Here is an 18513-nt window from a genome sequence, read left to right as displayed (position 1 = left end):
GATATGCTGCTAATTAATGCAGGAGATTCAAAATTAAACACCGCCATTCAATGTAGCAAATCATTCCTCCTAATTTATTTTCCACACAAATAGCAAGTTATTATTTTAATATACTGCTTTATTTTAGCAAATTAAACACTGCATCCCAATTTAATCTATCAAAACTTTGCTCTTAATTAATTATCTGCACAAATAGTATTTAAATTATTTTTTATGTAGTGCAAGCCTGATTTCTCCCCCTCTGCCACCAGCCCTAGCCTATATATATCGACCTTCGAAGCTAGAGCCCCACCACACACACACAGACAGAGAGAGAGAGAGAGAGAGAGAGAGAGAGAGAGAGAGAGAGAGGATGGGTTTGGCTATTGCTTGCATTGCATGCATGGCTATATTACTGATGGCCTCCGGGGTGGCCGCCCACAATGGATGGCATAAAGCTTTTGCGACGTTTTATGGCGACATGAGCGGCAAAGAAACCATGCGTGCGTTATAGTCTTCATTCAATATATATTGCTCATGCATTCTAGCTTTATATAAAATCTTGGACCAATAACCACCGTTTTGCTCCAAAAAAGATCAATATATTTGCAATCACGAGCCAATATTTGATTTTTTGTATTTGATCCGAGGAAGGGAGATAAAGTTATTGCTATAGTCATTATTTTCATAATAGACATTATTTTTACCATATATACTTTTTAAATAGCATATCTATGGGGGAGTTGAGCATGGTTGAGTTCATTTTTTGCGTGTACATGATTGACTGATCTAAGGGTTTTCTGGTCCGTGTTTCATTTTTACTAGATGTAACCTACTTTGACTCAGCAGTGCTACAAGACCATGCATGGGTATTTTTTTTATTCGATCACCATTGCTTCAGCAGTCTTGTCTTCATAATTTTTTAATTTTGAGTATCGGAGCATATACATGTATATCATGCAGACAAGGATGTGTTTCCATTCCTAAAAGTATTCTCATCATGGTGGTGATCATAAAAAACGCTAACCAAGGAGTGTAAATGCATTCTTCTTGTGGTTACATATATTGACATGGTAAACTTGTCTTTACAATCTTATCTCATCGATTAGGATGCATAAAAAATAAAGAGTAATCATATTGACATTGATCTTGGAATAATGTGACATGATTTCTGTCTTCTATGTAATCACAAAGCCTTGTCAGTTTCTAGAGAATTATGGAAGACCTTCCATTTGCTCCGGTGGAAGATTAATTATAAGTTCAATATAAGGAAGGAGGATTTTTTCTGCGCACATAGAAGATAAATATCAGCATTATTTATTGTCGGATTTCACTGCATCACCAAATACCTTTTTGTTACTCTATTCTTCGTGTGATTGATCTGGAGCAACTGAATACTTCTAAGTTCTCCTTGTTTCTGCTTTCTCTTCAAATTTGACTTTGTAATTCATCTCAATTGAATAAATTTTGGGTGGCCAAGCTTTTTATTCCTCTTCTTTACCATCATCCCTCACTGACCAACAGAGGGAGCATGCGGCTACGGCGACCTCTTCAAGCAAGGCTACGGCCTCAAGACGGCGGCACTGAGCACGGCCCTCTTCAACGATGGCCTCACATGCGGTGCATGCTTCCAGCTCCAGTGCGTCAACGATCCCCGGTGGTGCGCGCCGGGGGCCATCACCATCACCGCCACCAACTTCTGCCCCCCGAATGCTGCCAAGCCGGGCAACAATGGCGGTTGGTGCAATCCTCCTCGCAAGCACTTCGATCTCTCGATGCCGATGTTCACAAAGATCACCAAGGACTACCACGCCGGGATCGTCCCGGTGCGGTTCCGAAGGGTCCCATGCATCAAGAAAGGTGGCGTAAGGTTCGAGATCAAGGGCAACCCAGACTGGATCTTGGTGTTGGTGTATAACGTGGGAGGGGCCGGGGACGTGAAAGCCATGCAGGTGAAGGGGTCGAGAACCGGGTGGATAACCATGACCAGGAACTGGGGCCAAAACTGGCAGACTCGACGGCACTTGCTCGGGCAAAGCCTGTCATTTCGAGTGACAACAAGCGATGGAAAGATGGTGCAGTCCGATGACATGGCTCCTGCGAACTGGAAATTTGGCCAGGTATTTGAGGGGAAGCAATTCTAGATGAGTCATAAGGAAAATTGACGTACATTTATAGGATTATTGTTCTTTCCTTTTGGATTTGGAGCAACAAAAGAGTGTGTCGCATTATTCTGCTATAGAGTAAGCCTTTTATAGATATAGTCTAAGCCTTGTGGAATGATTTGTCTTGCAATAAAATGATCTTTCTCATCAAAAGGAACTTAAGTAGGTTATAGGAAGAATTGCTAGAAAGCTAGCTAATATCAGTCGTAGAATCTAAGAGGTGTTTAGTGAAAAAAAAAAGAACTTGTGATCGTATAATGAGATTGTCCGGACTCCTGAACTACACAAGAAACTGGATCGATTTTTCTTGTTCAGAGAAAAGAAACTCATCCATGATGCAACTCACCTGCCCTTCTGGGACCCCATCTCCAAAATAAAACCTATATACGCATCGGTTGGGTAATGTATGTCAATTCATGAATGCAGAATTAAGAAGAGAAGCCCTAACATTCATCTAACCAATTCAATGGCAAAAAATTGTTCACTATGTGCAGCAAAAGTATGCATTATGTTTTGTACTTAGTACCATTGGGACTTTGATCCACTAGTTGGTATCTTTCTCCCCAGCGCTTGAGCTACCTAAATTGATGTGTAATGTGGTGCTCCGGCCCTTATTCTGGGGGATCACACTATATCCATGCAAGCAGGTCAATAAATATGGAACCCATGAGTAGATATATGAAAGGACTACAGTCACCAATGGAGACAAAGCTTGTGGAGGTTGTGTCACTGCAGAAGGTTGTTGTGGCAAAGCTTTATGAGTTCATGTTCCTTTCATTATACCTGCAATTCTGTTGCAGGTATGCATTATATGTTTATGAACATATGTCCATCTCCCATGAGTCAATTAAAATTGATTTATTATTTGTGCAAAATGCCCAATAGCGGCACTAGATAGTCCCCAATCATTGCTTCAGAGCAAACCACAATTTGTACAACAACATTAATAAAACAACCTCTCTCTCTCTCTCTCTCTCTCTTGCTGAAAGAGGAGCATAGCCCAGTTACTTTCTTCTCATAAATTTACAACCCATTGCTTCCGCCTGAATTAAACAATTATCTCTTCTTTAAGTCTCCAAAATTAAAAGTTGCTGTTATATTGTATCATACATCTTATAAAATAACCTGCAAAATCTACAGACCTAATTTCTCACCAGTTTAGAAAAGGATAATATTCTCTCTGAAATATCACCTATAATTTAGATACCAAGAAGCTGCACCAGATAAAAGAACATCTGAACTTGAGGTTTTAACCACACTATAGCCTCAATGTGTATGCCATGGCATTCATAAAAGAAAGCCCAATGCCCTCTGAAAGCAACCTGGGAGACAGAGTTTACTGATTAGTTTACTGCAGAAAAGACTGATGTAGCAGAGTTACTGTATAGAGCATGTTACACAAGTCATACTTTAGGGAAAAGCACTCATAAAAAGCTTTATCAAAGTGGGATATAATTTGGTAAACAAATTAAGAACAAGATGTTGAGAATTTGCATTGGGTGAAAGAGTAAGATCAAAGACCATGGAATATCAACAGTTTTCTTCTCAAATTGAGGTTCAAAGTGGCACCAGAAACATCCAAGCAATACAAATTATCATCAGAAGTAGAAAACCTAATGTGGAGTCAAACTTTTCTTTAACTGGAAAATGTTTTGTGAACAAAATTAGTTGGCTCGTGAATTTGAACATATGAATTAGACCAATCCTGTTTTGAAATACCACATCTTTAGTTTTAATTGTCAATTTTTCTAATTGATCATAAATTAATGATCCACAAATATCACCAAACCAATGTGGACCGATTTAGCCATTTTGTGTAGGTTTGCATAGGGTCCTGGAGCAAGATCTACTACATCAAAAGTTAAATCATGTATCAAAATTTCAGGAGGCCATAACTTTGCTTTACAATTTCTAATGGAGATGCTCCTATTTTTTGAAACTAGATAACTATTCAAGATTTATGATGCTGCATCTACCCTAAAGAGTTTGATGCACACAGAAGTTTGGTCATACTGTAATATTTCGATCAACAATGGGCCAGCAAAAATAAGTGTTTCCTTTTTTGCAAAATGCTTTGATCACACGTCACTCATAATCAGGGAACAACTAGATGAAATAGAGAAGTTAAGAACAATCGTCAGGTAAATTTTAACATTTTTCATAATTATTTCCACTATACACGGTTATTTTGGAAGAGTTGTAATTCTTCCAACTAGAAGAGGAATCCGACGTAAATTTTGTAGGAACAAATCTCACTAGTATAAATAGAGCAAATTATAATATATATTTTTATTTAATTAATAAAATAAAAGGTGAACTAGAGCCATTCTTTAACAATTCTCTTATTTTTTCCTACTCATTTGAAAGTTATGAGCTAAGCAGGTCGGAAAATAAACTTTTTATTCTTCCAGACCAGATATATTAAATCATAATTTAGTAATCTTATCCATAGAACTTACAGAAACAGATAATTACAACCAATGAGTCGAGTAGACAGAAATTGTGATAACCGTCCCACTCCCAAGAGAAACGGAGGGGGGGGGGGGGGGGCATTACACCATTGTGCAGGCGTTCGTAACGCCTGATGGTAGGCGGTTACAACCGTCCGCCTTCCCAGTGATCGAGGCTACAAGAAGCCCCGATCGGCTACCATTTCACCACCCGTTCATCCTCCTCCTCCACTGTTTGTCTCCCTCTCTCACAATCCTCTCCGATTGGCAGGACCCGGTGTTAGACCCACGCCGCCGGAGTAAAGGGCCGCATCGCCGGAGTAGGAGGCGGACGACCACCTTCAGATCAGGTAAGCTCTAATTCCTGTTCTCTACAAATTATGCTTTGTAGAGTAGATTTAGAACAAAATAAAATTTAAAACGGGAAGAAGAGGGAAGAAAGAGAGATGAAAGGGGAGGCAGACCGCGGCTACCGAGGCTGCCATAGGCGCAGCTGGTGCCGCCGGCCTCAAGCCGGCCCTCTCCCGAGCCGATCCCCCTTCACAAGAGAAGGAAGGGGGAGGAGATAAAAAAAAAAGAGAGACTTACCAGTGGGTGATCCGTAGCCGCAACCGTGGGCGCCGGCCTCGGCCGTGGGCCGCGGGTCATCGGTCGTGGGACGCGGGTCGCCGGCGGTGGGAGGCAGACGCGGCCGCGGGCGGCCGATGCGCCCCCGAGCACGGCCACGGGTGTGGCCGTGGGCGCCGCAGGCCGGCCGCCGGGCGCCATCAGCCGCTGCCCGTTCTTCCCAAGCCTCCCGAGCTCGCCCTCCCCCCTCCATGGGAGAAGAAATGGGAAGAAAGGGGGAAGGAGAAATCGGGAGAAGAGAAGAGGAGGAGAAGAAAAAGAAAGAAAAAAAAAATGGGAGAAGAAGGTTCGGGAAGGAAGAAGGAAGAAAAGAAAAAGAAGAAAAGAAGAAAAAAAAAGAAAAAGAAAAGAAAAAGAAAAGAAAAGGAAAGGAAAAAAAAAAGAGAGAGACCCTTAACGGGTCCGACCTAACGGGTCTGATCCGAGTACGGGTCCGAACCTGTTAGGCCCAAATAAAAGAAAAAAAAATAGATTTAGCCAAATTTGACTAAAACCGAGCCCAGTCAGATTGGGCTAAGTCCGGACAAACCTAAACTATAAATTGGATTAAATCCGAACCAAATTAAGCCCAATTGAGTTGGGTCTGAACCTAATTAAGCTGAGTTAGTCTCAGCAAACCCAAATTGAATATGAATCAAGCCCAATTCAAAACCAGTTTAACTAAATTGAGACCGAATTGACTTTGGGCTGACCCTGACTCAAGCCTAGATGAGCCACATTGACCCTGGACCAAAATTAAACCTAATTGGACTTGAAATTGAGCCCAATAACATAATCAGAAGACCAAATTGACCCGATAGGGATAGACCCAATCAGGAACCGAGCTCAATTCTTTAATTAAAGACCCAATTGACCTACGTGAACCCAATCTAGTTCTAAATCGAGGTCAAGGGCTCTAAATTAAATAAATTGGACTTGAGATCCAAGCAAGTAAATTCATGTTATGATAAATTAGAAAATTATAAAATAAATAGAGAATAATGTGACCCCTATGTGATTTATTTAGGTGATCAAGGATTTGTCACCCGGACGTAAGAAATTGGAAAGTATATTGCTGTAAGTAACCTTGGCACTGATCTTAAAGTTTTTAAATTACTGTTTATTCATCATTATGAAAATGTATTGCTTATGATATATTTTTCTCAAAATTAGGATCAAGTATATGATTGCATGTGATACATGAATTTGATTAAAGAGCATTCTTCATGAATATTTGATGATGTATGAGTTATGAAATTATGATTATGTTAGACTGCATGAAAAATGATATTTGAGGCATGTTTATGCATTTTAAATTATATAATGCCATTTATCATTTTCCAACCTATTTATGATGATTATGATTTATGAAAGAAAAAGAATATGATTTATGAACTCTCAGATAGCTATGACCACCTCTAGAAATAGAGGCCAGTCGACACCCTGGAGCTAGCACCCAAAGAATAAGAGGCCCTCTGCCAACGGGTTAAAGTTGGTAATGAATAACAGAATTAGTCGACTAAGATTAACAGGCCCTGTCACGGGATTATAGTGACCATAGCAGCACATCCGTCTGAGAGTATGTTTTATAAAGTATGGATAAATGGCAATATTTTTATATGACTTGCATTATCATGATTATGAACTTTTATGGATAGAACATGCATTGCTTTATGACCTGATTTGTGTATATCATCTATAAAATGTTTTATTTTATATCAACTGTTAGCTTTTTAATCACTGCAATGGCATAATTGTACTTGATCTAATAAGATAGTACCTGGTTACTTACTGAGCTGTGTAGCTCATACCTTTTTATCTATTTTTTTTCCTACAGATGATTAAGACCACTAGGAGCAGGGAGCTTGATGTTATTCAGGATTGGGGTAATTGAAAATGTTATGTAATAATCAGATTTTAGAAGCTCTGTACTGTTCCAACTTTATGAACAATGTTATGACATTAGTAAATGAAACTATTTATTTTTATTATGAAATTTTATGTGGCTTCGTGTTATTGTGTGCATAAGATAGCAATAGCACGGCCGTGTCATGATCCGAATTTGGGGCGTGACATTTAGTGGTATCAGAGCAATAGGTTTAATAAAGGGTAAAAAAAAAAGGGTTTTTAGTAAGGGAAATGGGTAGTTAAGTCCCGTTAAATTAAATTCGGCATATTCAAAATAAAGAAAATTAGTTAATTGAATTATGCTAATATTTTTTTTTAGGTGAAAATGAGGAACAGAGAGAATGAGGTCTTAGCAAATATTGCAGCTCGGAGGAGAGGAGCAAGAGGGAGAGGAGTTGCCAGGCAGCCAGCCGAGCAAACTCCTAACCCAGCTGCCACCCAGGCCGATTTTGCAGGAGCAAGTCAGGTGATGATTCAGCTCCTTCAGATGCAATAGCAAATGCAGCAACAGATGCAGCAGCAGATGGAACAGCAGATACAGATGCAGCAGCAGGTGCAGCAGCAGATGCAGATGCAGATGCAGCAGCAGGTGCAGGCCACTGTCCGACCTGCACAGTCCATTGAGTCCTACTATGAGCGATTCCGTAGGCTCAACCCACCTATGTTTGACGGTGGAGCTGACCCTCTGGTTGCTGAGACCTGGATTTGGGAGGTAGAGAAGATGTTCAAAGTCTTGCAATATCCCGAAGAAGTAAAGGTCAGATTGGCTATCCCTATGCTGAAGGGGAATGCAGAGTTCTGGTGGACGGCTATTGAAGCTGCACTCGAGGGTGAGGACGAGCTACCGACATGGGAGGAATTCAAGAAGATGTTTTATGACCAGTATTTTCCTGAGTCAGTCAGAATATCTAAAGAAAATGAATTTTTATCTCTAAGGCAGACAGATGATATGACTGTGCTAGAATATGCCAACAAATTTACTAAGTTGGGTCGGTTCTGCCCTCAGATGATAGAGATTGAGAGAAGCAAGGCTAATAGATTTGAGCAAGGCTTGAGGGACGAAATTCGATCCCGGTTGTCAGTTCTAATTTTTACCAGCTACGGAGAGGCCCTGGAGAGAGCACTGAAGGTAGAAGCAGATCTAAAGAAATCAGGAAAGGAAAGAGGTGAGCAGAAAAGGGCCGAGACGTCAAGGAATCTAATGAACCGACTAAGAAACTTTGAAGGCCCTCCTAACAAGAAGAAGAAATTTAAGGCTTGTTATTACTGTGACAAAATGCATTCTGGTCCTTGCTTGAAGAGGATGGGAGCCTGTTTTATTTGTGGGCAGCCAGGACATATAGCCAGAGATTGCCCGAACAAAAAGAAAGTTGAATCTGGACCTTCTAGACCAACTGATCAGATGCAAAGAGGAGCTGCACGGGTGTACGCACTGACACGACAGAATGCTAGTGCCAGTGACAGAGTTGTGGCAGGTATGATTTCCATCAACTTTGTTGATGCTTCAGTACTATTTGATTCTGGCAATACACATTCCTTTATATCCTCCAAGTTCTCTGCATCCTTGCATCTTATGCCTGATAAGTTAGATGAGCCTTTACTTGTTGCTACCCCTCTCAAGAAGACAGTAGTGGTGGATTCTCTTCATAAAAACTGCATAATTCAGATAGAGGACAGAAAATTTTTGGCTGACTTAGTACTGTTAGACATGTATGATTTTGATGTCATCCTTGGTATGAATTGGCTGTCTGAATATCATGCTCACATTGATTGCTTTGGCAAGAGGGTAGTGTTTCAGATACCTGATGAACAGGAAATCTTCTATCAGGGTGATGCACCCACTATGAATCCCTCTTTGCACATTATATCTGCAATGAGTGCAAGGAAGGCCCTCAGAAAGGGGTGTCAGGCCTACCTAGCTTGTGTGGTAGACACTACAAAAGAAACAAGGCTAGAGGATATCCCTGTTGTGAGAGAGTATCCAGAAGTATTCCCTGATGATCTACCTGGATTACCTCCTGATCGAAAGATTGATTTTCGGATCGACCTCTTACCGGGTGTTGGGCCTATCTCAAAGGCTCCTTATCGGATGGCCCCGGCAGAGCTGAGAGAGTTGAAGGTTCAGCTACAGGAACTTCTAGAGAAGAAATTCATCCGCCCGAGTGTTTCACCATGGGGAGCTCCTGTACTATTTGTCAAGAAGAAGGATGGAAGTATGCGGCTGTGTATTGATTACTGAGAGTTGAACAAGGTGACAGTGAAGAACAAATACCCTCTGCCCCGGATTGATGATTTATTTGATCAGCTACAAGGTGCCCAAGTCTTCTCCAAGATAGATCTGCGATCTGGGTATCATCAATTAAAAATTCTAGCAGATGATGTGCCGAAGACTGCATTTCGAACCAGGTATGGGCACTATGAATTTTTAGTTATGCCATTTGGACTAACCAATGCGCCAGCTGCTTTTATGGATCTGATGAACAGGATCTTTAAGCAGTATTTGGATCAGTTTGTTATTGTTTTCATTGATGATATACTGATCTAAGAGCAAAGAAGAACATGAAGATCACTTGAGAGTGGTATTACAAATTCTTCAGGAGAATAGATTATATGCCAAGCTGAGCAAATGTGATTTCTGGCTGGATAGTATTGCATTTCTTGGTCATGTAATCTCTAAAGAAGGGGTGTCAGTGGACCCAAAGAAAATAGAAGCAGTGGTGGATTGGCCTCGTCCTACAAATGTCACTGAAATCAGAAGCTTCTTGGGTTTGGCTGGTTATTATAGAAGATTTGTGGAAGGATTCTCTCGGATCGCTACTCCTTTAACTCGTCTGACCCAGAAACGAGCAAAGTTTGTATGGAGTGAAGATTGTGAGCAAAGTTTTCAAGAGCTAAAGCAAAGGCTGGTATCTGCTCCTATTCTTACTTTGCCGACCAGTACTGGGGGTTTCATCATCTATAGTGATGCCTCCAAGAAAGAATTGGGCTGTGTACTAATGCAGAATGATAAAGTAGTAGCCTATGCCTCTAGACAGCTGAAGCCATATGAGCAGAACTATCCGACACATGATTTGGAGTTGGCAGCAGTGGTTTTTGCTCTGAAGATTTGGCGACATTATTTATATGGTGAGCCTTGTGAGGTTTTTACTGATCATAAAAGCCTAAAGTATACATTTACTCAGAAGGAATTAAACATGAGGCAAAGAAGATGGCTTGAGCTACTAAAAGATTATGATCTAAGCATCAAATATCATCCGGGAAAGGCTAATGTTATTGCAGATGCTCTCAGTAGGAAGTCAGCAGTGGGCTCCATATCTTTGCTTACCACTCAGAAGCAAATTTTGGAAGATTTTGATATGATGCAGATCGAGGTGATTACCAAGGGTGCTGGAAGTATGTTGGCTAGTTTGTTGGTGCAACCTACCTTGATAGAAAGAATAAAAGCTGCTCAACAGACAGATGCACATTTATGTCAGCTTAGAAATGATGTGGAGAGAGGGTTACGACCCGAACTCCGAATACACCCGGATGGTACTCTGCGTTTTGGCAGTAGATTATGTGTGCCCAGGGATGCTGATCTAAAAAGAGAGATTCTGGAGGAAGATCATCAGTCTCGTTTCTCTATTCATCCCGGCAGCACTAAAATGTATACAGATTTATGGGAACATTTCTGGTGGAACGGCATGAAGAGAGAGATAGCAGGATTTGTAGCTCGGTGCTTGGTATGTCAGCAAGTAAAAGCTGAGCATCAAAGGCCGGCTGGTTTGCTAGAACCACAAGAGATTCCAGAGTGGAAATGGGAGCACATTACTATGGATTTTGTTACTGGGCTTCCAAGGACAGTAAGGAGGAATGATGCAGTATGGGTGATTGTTGATCGCCTCACGAAGTCAGCTCACTTTTTACCCTTTAGGGTTGGCACTTCACTTGACAGGCTGGCTCAGAGGTATATTGATGATATTGTGCGCTTACATGGGGTACCAGTAAGCATTGTATCTGATCGGGACTCCCACTTTGTATCTGGATTTTGAAGAAGCTTCCAGACTGCTATGGGCACTGATCTGAGACTCAGCACTGCTTATCATCCTCAGACTGATGGTCAGTCAGAGAGGACGATCCAGACCCTGGAGGATATGCTGCGGACTAGTACTGTTGATCTGGGAGGTTGCTGGGATGATTATATATCACTAGTGGAGTTTGCTTACAATAATAGTTATCATTCTAGCATCCAGATGGCACCTTATGAAGCCTTGTATGGAAGAAAATGTCGGTCTCCTCTACATTGGGATGATGTTGGAGAGAAGAAGTTGTTGGGCCCTGAATTAGTTCAGAGTGCTAGGGAGAAGATTCTACTGATCAGGAAAAGGCTCAAGGCAACTCAAGATAGACAGAAAAGCTGGGCAGATAAGAAAAGAAGAGAAGTAAAATTTCAAGAGGGGGACTTTGTATTCTTAAAAGTTTCACCCTCGAAAGATGTTACAAGATTTGGAAGACATAGTAAATTGAATCCTCGCTACATTGGACCCTTTGAGATCCTTTCCAGAGTAGGGGAGGTTGCTTACAAACTAGCTTTGCCACCAGAGTTATCCAGTGTGCATAATGTCTTTCACGTTTCTCTTCTACGGAGATACATTCCTGATCCCAGCCATATAGTACAGCACGAGCCCCTGCAGATTGATACAGACCTGATTTATGAAGAGTATCCTTTACGCATCATTGACCATAAGGAGCAGGTCCTGAGGCGACGTATCGTCCCCTATGTGAAAGTTCAGTGGAGCAACCATTCGGAGAGTGAGGCCACATGGGAACTTGAGGAGGATATGCGAGCAAGACATCCACAACTCTTTGACAATGCAGGTATGTAAATTTCGAGGACGAAATTTTAATAAGGAGGGGAGAATGTGATAACCGCCCCACTCCCAAGAGAAACGGAGGGGGGGGCATTACACCATTGTGCAGGCGTTCGTAACGCCTGATGGTGGGCGGTTACAACCGTCCGCCTTCCCAGTGATCGAGGCTACAAGAAGCCCCGATCGGCTACCATTTCACCACCCGTTCATCCTCCTCCTCCACTGTTTGTCTCCCTCTCTCACAATCCTCTCCGATTGGCAGGACCCGGTGTTAGACCCACGCCGCCGGAGTAAAGGGCCGCATCACCGGAGTAGGAGGCAGACGACCACCTTCAGATCAGGTAAGCTCTAATTCCTGTTCTCTACAAATTATGCTTTGTAGAGTAGATTTAGAACAAAATAAAATTTAAAACGGGAAGAAGAGGGAAGAAAGAGAGATGAAGAAGGGGAGGCAGACCGCGGCTACCGAGGCTGCCATAGGCGCAGCTGGTGCCGCCGGCCTCAAGCCGGCCCTCTCCCGAGCTGATCCCCCTTCACAAGAGAAGGAAGGGGGAGGAGATAAAAAAAAAGAGAGACTTACCAGTGGGTGATCCGCAGCCGCAGCCGTGGGCGCCGGCCTCGGCCGTGGGCCGCGGGTCGTCGGCCGTGGGATGCGGGTCGCCGGCAGTGGGAGGCAGACGCGGCCGCGGGCGGCCGATGCGCCCCCGAGCACGGCCGCGGGTGTGGCCGTGGGCGCCGTAGGCCGGCCGCCGGGCGCCATCAGCCGCTGCCCGTTCTTCCCAAGCCTCCCGAGCTCGCCCTCCTCCCTCCATGGGAGAAGAAATGGGAAGAAAGGGGGAAGGAGAAATCGGGAGAAGAGAAGAGGAGGAGAAGAAAAAGAAAGAAAAAAAAATGGGAGAAGAAGGTTCGGGAAGGAAGAAGGAAGAAAAGAAAAAGAAGAAAAGAAGAAAAAGAAAAGAAAAAGAAAAGAAAAGGAAAGGAAAAAAAAAAAGAGAGAGAGAGACCCTTAACGGGTCCGACCTAACGGGTCTGATCCGAGTACGGGTCCGAACCTGTTAGGCCCAAATAAAAGAAAAGAAAAATGGATTTAGCCAAATTTGACTAAAACCGAGCCCAGTCAGATTGGGCTAAGCCCGGACGAACCCAAACTATAAATTGGATTAAATCCGAACCAAATTAAGCCCAATTGAGTTGGGTCTGAACCTAATTAAGCTGAGTTAGTCTCAGCAAACCCAAATTGAATATGAATCAAGCCCAATTCAAAACCAGTTTAACTAAATTGAGACCGAATTGACTTTGGGCTGACCCTGACTCAAGCCTAGATGAGCCACATTGACCCTGGACCAAAATTAAACCTAATTGGACTTGAAATTGAGCCCAATAACATAATCAGAAGACCAAATTGACCCGATAGGGCTAGACCCAATCAGGAACCGAGCTCAATTCTTTAATTAAAGACCCAATTGACCTACGTGAACCCAATCTGGTTCTAAATCGAGGTCAAGGGCTCTAAATTAAATAAATTGGGCTTGAGATCCAAGCAAGTAAATTCATGTTATGATAAATTAGAAAATTATAAAATAAATAGAGAATAATGTGACCCCTATGTGATTTATTTAGGTGATCAAGGATTTGTCACCCGGACGTAAGAAATTGGAAAGTATATTGCTGTAAGTAACCTTGGCACTGATCTTAAAGTTTTTAAATTACTGTTTATTCATCATTATGAAAATGTATTGCTTATGATATATTTTTCTCAAAATTAGGATCAAGTATATGATTGCATGTGATACATGAATTTGATTAAAAAGCATCCTTCATGAATATTTGATGATGTATGAGTTATGAAATTATGATTATATTAGACTGCATGAAAAATGATATTTGAGGCATGTTTATGCATTTTAAATTATATAATGCCATTTATCATTTTCCAACCTATTTATGATGATTATGATTTATGAAAGAAAAAGAATATGATTTATGAACTCTCAGATAGCTATGACCACCTCTAGAAATAGAGGCCAGTCGACACCCTGGAGCTAGCATCCAAAGAATATCAGGCCCTCTGCCAACGGGTTAAAGTTGGTAACGAATAACAGAATTAGTCGACTAAGATTAACAGGCCCTGTCACGGGATTATAGTGACCATAGCAGCACATCCGTCTGAGAGTATGTTTTATAAAGTATGGATAAATGGCAATATTTTTATATGACTTGCATTATCATGATTATGAACTTTTATGGATAGAACATGCATTGCTTTATGACCTGATTTGTGTATATCATCTATAAAATGTTTTATTTTATATCAACTGTTGGCTTTTTAATCACTGCATTGGGATAATTGTACTTGATCCAATAAGATAGTACCTGATTACTTACTGAGCTGTGTAGCTCATACCTTTTTATCTATTTTTTTTCCTACAGATGATTAAGACCACTAGGAGCAGGGAGCTTGATGTTATTCAGGGTTGGGGTAATTGAAAATGTTATGTAATAATCAGATTTTAGAAGCTCTGTACTGTTCCAACTTCATGAACAATGTTATGACATTAGTAAATGAAACTATTTATTTTTATTATGAAATTTTGTGGCTTCGTGTTATTGTGTGCATAAGATAGCAATAGCACGGCCGTGTCATGATCCGGATTTGGGGCGTGACAGAAATTTTAATAAGTTGTAAGAAGGATGCATTCATAGCTAACTTGAGCAATATGGAATTGAGAAAGGAAGGGCAACAAAAAAGGTGAACAAAATTAACTGTGCCAAAAGAGAGGAGGAATCAACCAAAGCCTTTTAATTCATCAGATGCCATGACATCTACTTGCCCGATGTGGGCAATCTTGGGCTAATCTCTTTCGATGATGGATGACATTGAGGGATAATTAAATCTTTCTACAGAGCTGGGCAGGTCTGGCAGTGACTGGAGTTTTAGTGGACTGCATAGCTCCAATATTTGAAGGGAGGAAGGACTTTGTTAGCTTGCTGGAAAGGACTCCTCAGAAGCCGCATTAGATAAGCATATGAGCTGCAAAAAAGGAACCAGAATCTTATAATAGGAATAGCAAGCAACGGTTTTAATTACAAGATTTCTCGCAATTGATAGCAATCTTCAAATAATATGATGTTATATATAATTATTATAACATCATATTATTTTGGAGGAATATAATTACTATAATATCTATCGTATAATAATCTAATAATATTATCATTATTTTATTATAATTATAAAAATAAAATGTTAATTATTATACTATAATAGCAAAATGACAGTTTATTGTTTTCAAGGAGGTAACCTTATCAGATTATTTGTAGGAGTAGGACTAGTAAATATCTTTCGATATTGTGCAACCAAACAGCTGCAATTTCATATGCAATTTTCAAATACAGAGCATTAAAGAGAAACAAGTTTTGCAACTGCAATTTCAAATGCAACATTTTCAATTGCAGCTTGTATTCGAATTGCATGCAATTGAATTATGGGCAAACAAATGGCCCCTAAGTATTGAAGTCAACAAAAAATGGGAATTACAAATAATTTGAAACCAAAAGGACTTAAGATATTACCTTCAGAAACAAAAACATAGCTTTGGAGGGTGTATTTTTACATGAGCTTGCCAAGGTTAAAGTTTAGGAAACATTGCTGCTGCTTTACCTGAAAAACTGTTATCATTTATGTAATATATGCCTAAGAACAAATGTCCATCTTCCATGAGACTGTTCCATTAAAAAACCAACAGACTGGCCTGAGCAATTGCTTCAGGAACAACCTCGCTTTGTACTGCAATTTCAATAAAATGGCGAACTCACAGTAGAGAGACATGATTATTGAATGATTTCTTCTACATGCTTCAGAATTAAAATTTGTTGATCCAGCGCGTTCTGCATATTAAAAACAACATGTGAAATTTATCAAATTGATTTTTGCTAGTGCAAAAGAAAATGAAATTCTGAGATTCCGCAATAAAAGTTCGATTCAGATGCCAAGCGCTCGCAAAAGCTATGCAGGATTGGGACTTCTTTATACCTCATGCGTAAGAAACATCTAAAACAACTCCTAGCTGCAATGATATCGAGTCTCAAAGTGTATGCCAGGGCATTGATTTAACAAATAAGAAAGAAACAACTCATAAAACTATATAGATACACACCATAAGACCTTGTTTTTGAAGTAAAAAATAAATACGCAACATATTTCTGCTTCATCGGGCAGCGCACTTCGAGAACAACTCGTGAGATTTACTTTCAAGTCTATAATATAGCAGAGTGACTTTTCTGAGTTCATTGATACTTTAAGCAGTCTATAATATAGCAGAGTGACTTTTCTGAGTTCACTGATACTTTAAGCGCTAAAAGAAAGCTTCATCTAAGCGACATGATTTGAGAAATTAAATTTTAATAAAGAGATGGCAAGAATTAGCATTGTTTGTATGATTAAGATCAATTTATAGGCAGAAACAGATCTAGAAGTTGAAAATATATGAAATAAAACTTTTGGCACCTTTATTCTCAAAACTGATATTCAAAGAAACACCAGGAAAATACAAGGGCAACAAATCATCATTCGAACTGGCAAGCAAAGTTTGCAATGGCATGTAACAACACACTTTTTCCTTTTGCCAGAAACAAGTTTTAAATGCACTCAGTTAGTTCTTCAATCAAACATCAGAAACAAATGAAATATCTAGCTTCCGGAGTAAACTAACCATGCTTTGAAATATTCAGGTATTTGGAGTTTAACAACTAGTGCTTCTAATAAATCTAGTATTCTTAATCTCCACAACTTCAAGTTTCTCTCATTTGTTCTTTTTTCATAAACTCCTGCTTGATACTTAAGGTAACAATTTGTCAGCAGGGAAGAAAGTGAGATGGTTGGATTCATAAGTATCTCGAGAAACATGTGGGTCAAATAAAAAGATAGAGGTGCAGGAAGGGCACAGATTGGTGTTACCAAGAGAGAGGATACGGTAACAATTTGCTAGTTGTTATGTTCTTTGTTTCTTTGACTGAAAGACCGCCTAATGGATGTTGGAAATCCTATTTCAATTTTGGCCTATCTTCTTGTGGAACCTGTCCTCCAACTCTGAATCATAGTCAGTGATGAATTGGGCAGTTCTGGCAGTGACTGGAATAGAGAGGAACGCTACCTCCTGGAGGGAGCTGAGTTCTTTAGAGCTCCCAGAAAGGAACCTCAGAGAGAGTGCCTTGTTCAACTGGATCACTTGGTCGGGACTGCAGACTTATAATGGCCACTCCTCAGGTAAGGATGGGAGCCTGGAGCAATCCCACGAGGGCACAACTTGAACGGATGTAAGGCTTCTTAATGGCTCCAAGTGCAGCAATGAGGGGTCATCAATCTGGAGTATGTCGAGTGGCGATGCAGAGCCATCAGCTGCCCCTTCGTCGGGATCACTGGTTACTGGTGGCGTAGCTGCTGCTGCTTCTTCCACAAGCTTGGGGCAACCTCTGATCTCCAAGCGTTCGAGTGATATGAGTGCATGCAAACCTCCCAATGATGTTAGCTCTGTGCAACGAACAATGGACAAGTTGTGAAGTACCTTGAGCCTTCTGAACACCTCTGCTGAGGGGAAGGCTGTGAAACTATGGGTTCCAACCAGCATGGAGAGAAATGCAAGGTGCTGCATCGCACCAGGAAGTGATGCGTCCATCTCACCACAATCCATCATAGAAATTGTCCGGACCGATGAGGGAAGAAAGAAGTCATCATGAGGCGCATTGCGTCTCTGCAAGCGCGGGCACTTCCGTATCTGGAGGCTTCTTAGCGAGATGAGTTTTTGGAATCCTTCCAACGGCAGATGCACTAGCGCTTTATATTGCTAGATGAACAACTCCTTGACAGCCATAAAATGGTCAGTGTGTTGTAGCAAGCCTCCAGCTAGAGACGTTAGCTTGCGGCAAGACTGAATCTTCAAGAGACGAAGATTTGATGGCGACGAGCTCTCGCAATCGTTATTTTGACATTGCCACATTCTTGGAAGAGTAGTCAACCCCACATCATATATTTCCAGTCGTTCCAAACTATGAGGTAGTGGGGGCAACGCCATCAACCTAGAGCAGTGCTTGATCCTGAGGAACTTGAGGCAAGGAAACCATTGACCATCCTCTACGCCAGACCACCTCGCCAGCATCTGTATGTTCCTAACTTCAGAACCTCCAACCTTCCAAAAGAAGTGACCATATTACGCCTAGGGAATGGATGACCAACTTGTCTCAATGCCCTCATATTTTCAAGAGATAGATGTTAGCTCTCTCTGAATTCCTTCCAGATTCACTAAGGAGGTCCAAGCACATGCGTTCTGTTTCTCCCTAACAAACCTCAAACAAACTCCCATCCAGAATGTTCCCAGGAGAGTTATAAAACCTCTGTCTCACCTCCTCTTGTATATACGAAAGCATGAAATGTAATCTCATCATCTCCTTCATCCACTCCTCTCTCCTTCCTTCTTCTCGAACGTGTTTCAGTAACTGGCACTTCAGTGCCAGCTACTGTTCACTATTGTGCCAGGGTATAATAGTCTAGATTAATAG

At 41.1% G+C, this 18513-nt stretch overlaps 1 protein-coding gene and 1 long non-coding RNA gene across 2 annotated transcripts; both read left to right on the top strand.

The window, feature by feature from the left end:
- The first annotated feature begins 397 nt into the window (after positions 1 to 397).
- LOC120113325 (expansin-A23-like) lies at positions 398 to 2292 on the top strand. Its single transcript, XM_039134463.1, has 2 exons — positions 398 to 482; positions 1504 to 2292. The coding sequence occupies exons 1-2, from the start codon at positions 398 to 400 to the stop codon at positions 2121 to 2123; spliced, it is 705 nt and encodes a 234-aa protein (XP_038990391.1). The 3' UTR covers positions 2124 to 2292.
- Positions 2293 to 4685: 2393 nt separating this feature from the next.
- LOC120113240 lies at positions 4686 to 7196 on the top strand. Its single transcript, XR_005515032.1, has 3 exons — positions 4686 to 4944; positions 6228 to 6277; positions 7038 to 7196. It is a non-coding gene; the product is annotated as an uncharacterized LOC120113240 (long non-coding RNA).
- The last annotated feature ends 11317 nt before the right edge of the window (positions 7197 to 18513 follow it).

This window comes from Phoenix dactylifera, chromosome 15, assembly GCF_009389715.1.
Source record: "Phoenix dactylifera cultivar Barhee BC4 chromosome 15, palm_55x_up_171113_PBpolish2nd_filt_p, whole genome shotgun sequence".
In the NCBI taxonomy this organism is placed as follows: Eukaryota; Viridiplantae; Streptophyta; class Magnoliopsida; order Arecales; family Arecaceae; genus Phoenix; species Phoenix dactylifera.
This window is presented reverse-complemented; position numbering and strand designations above follow the sequence as displayed.

What these genes read in the sequence shown, in the direction of transcription:
- LOC120113325 (XM_039134463.1), top strand. Translation starts at nt 398, where the DNA reads ATGGCCTCCGGGGTGGCCGCCCACAATGGATGGCATAAAGCTTTTGCG. An exon ending in GAGCGGCAAAGAAACCATGC is followed by an intron (nt 483 to 1,503) that starts GTGCGTTATAGT and finishes ACTGACCAACAG; the next exon opens with AGGGAGCATGCGGCTACGGC.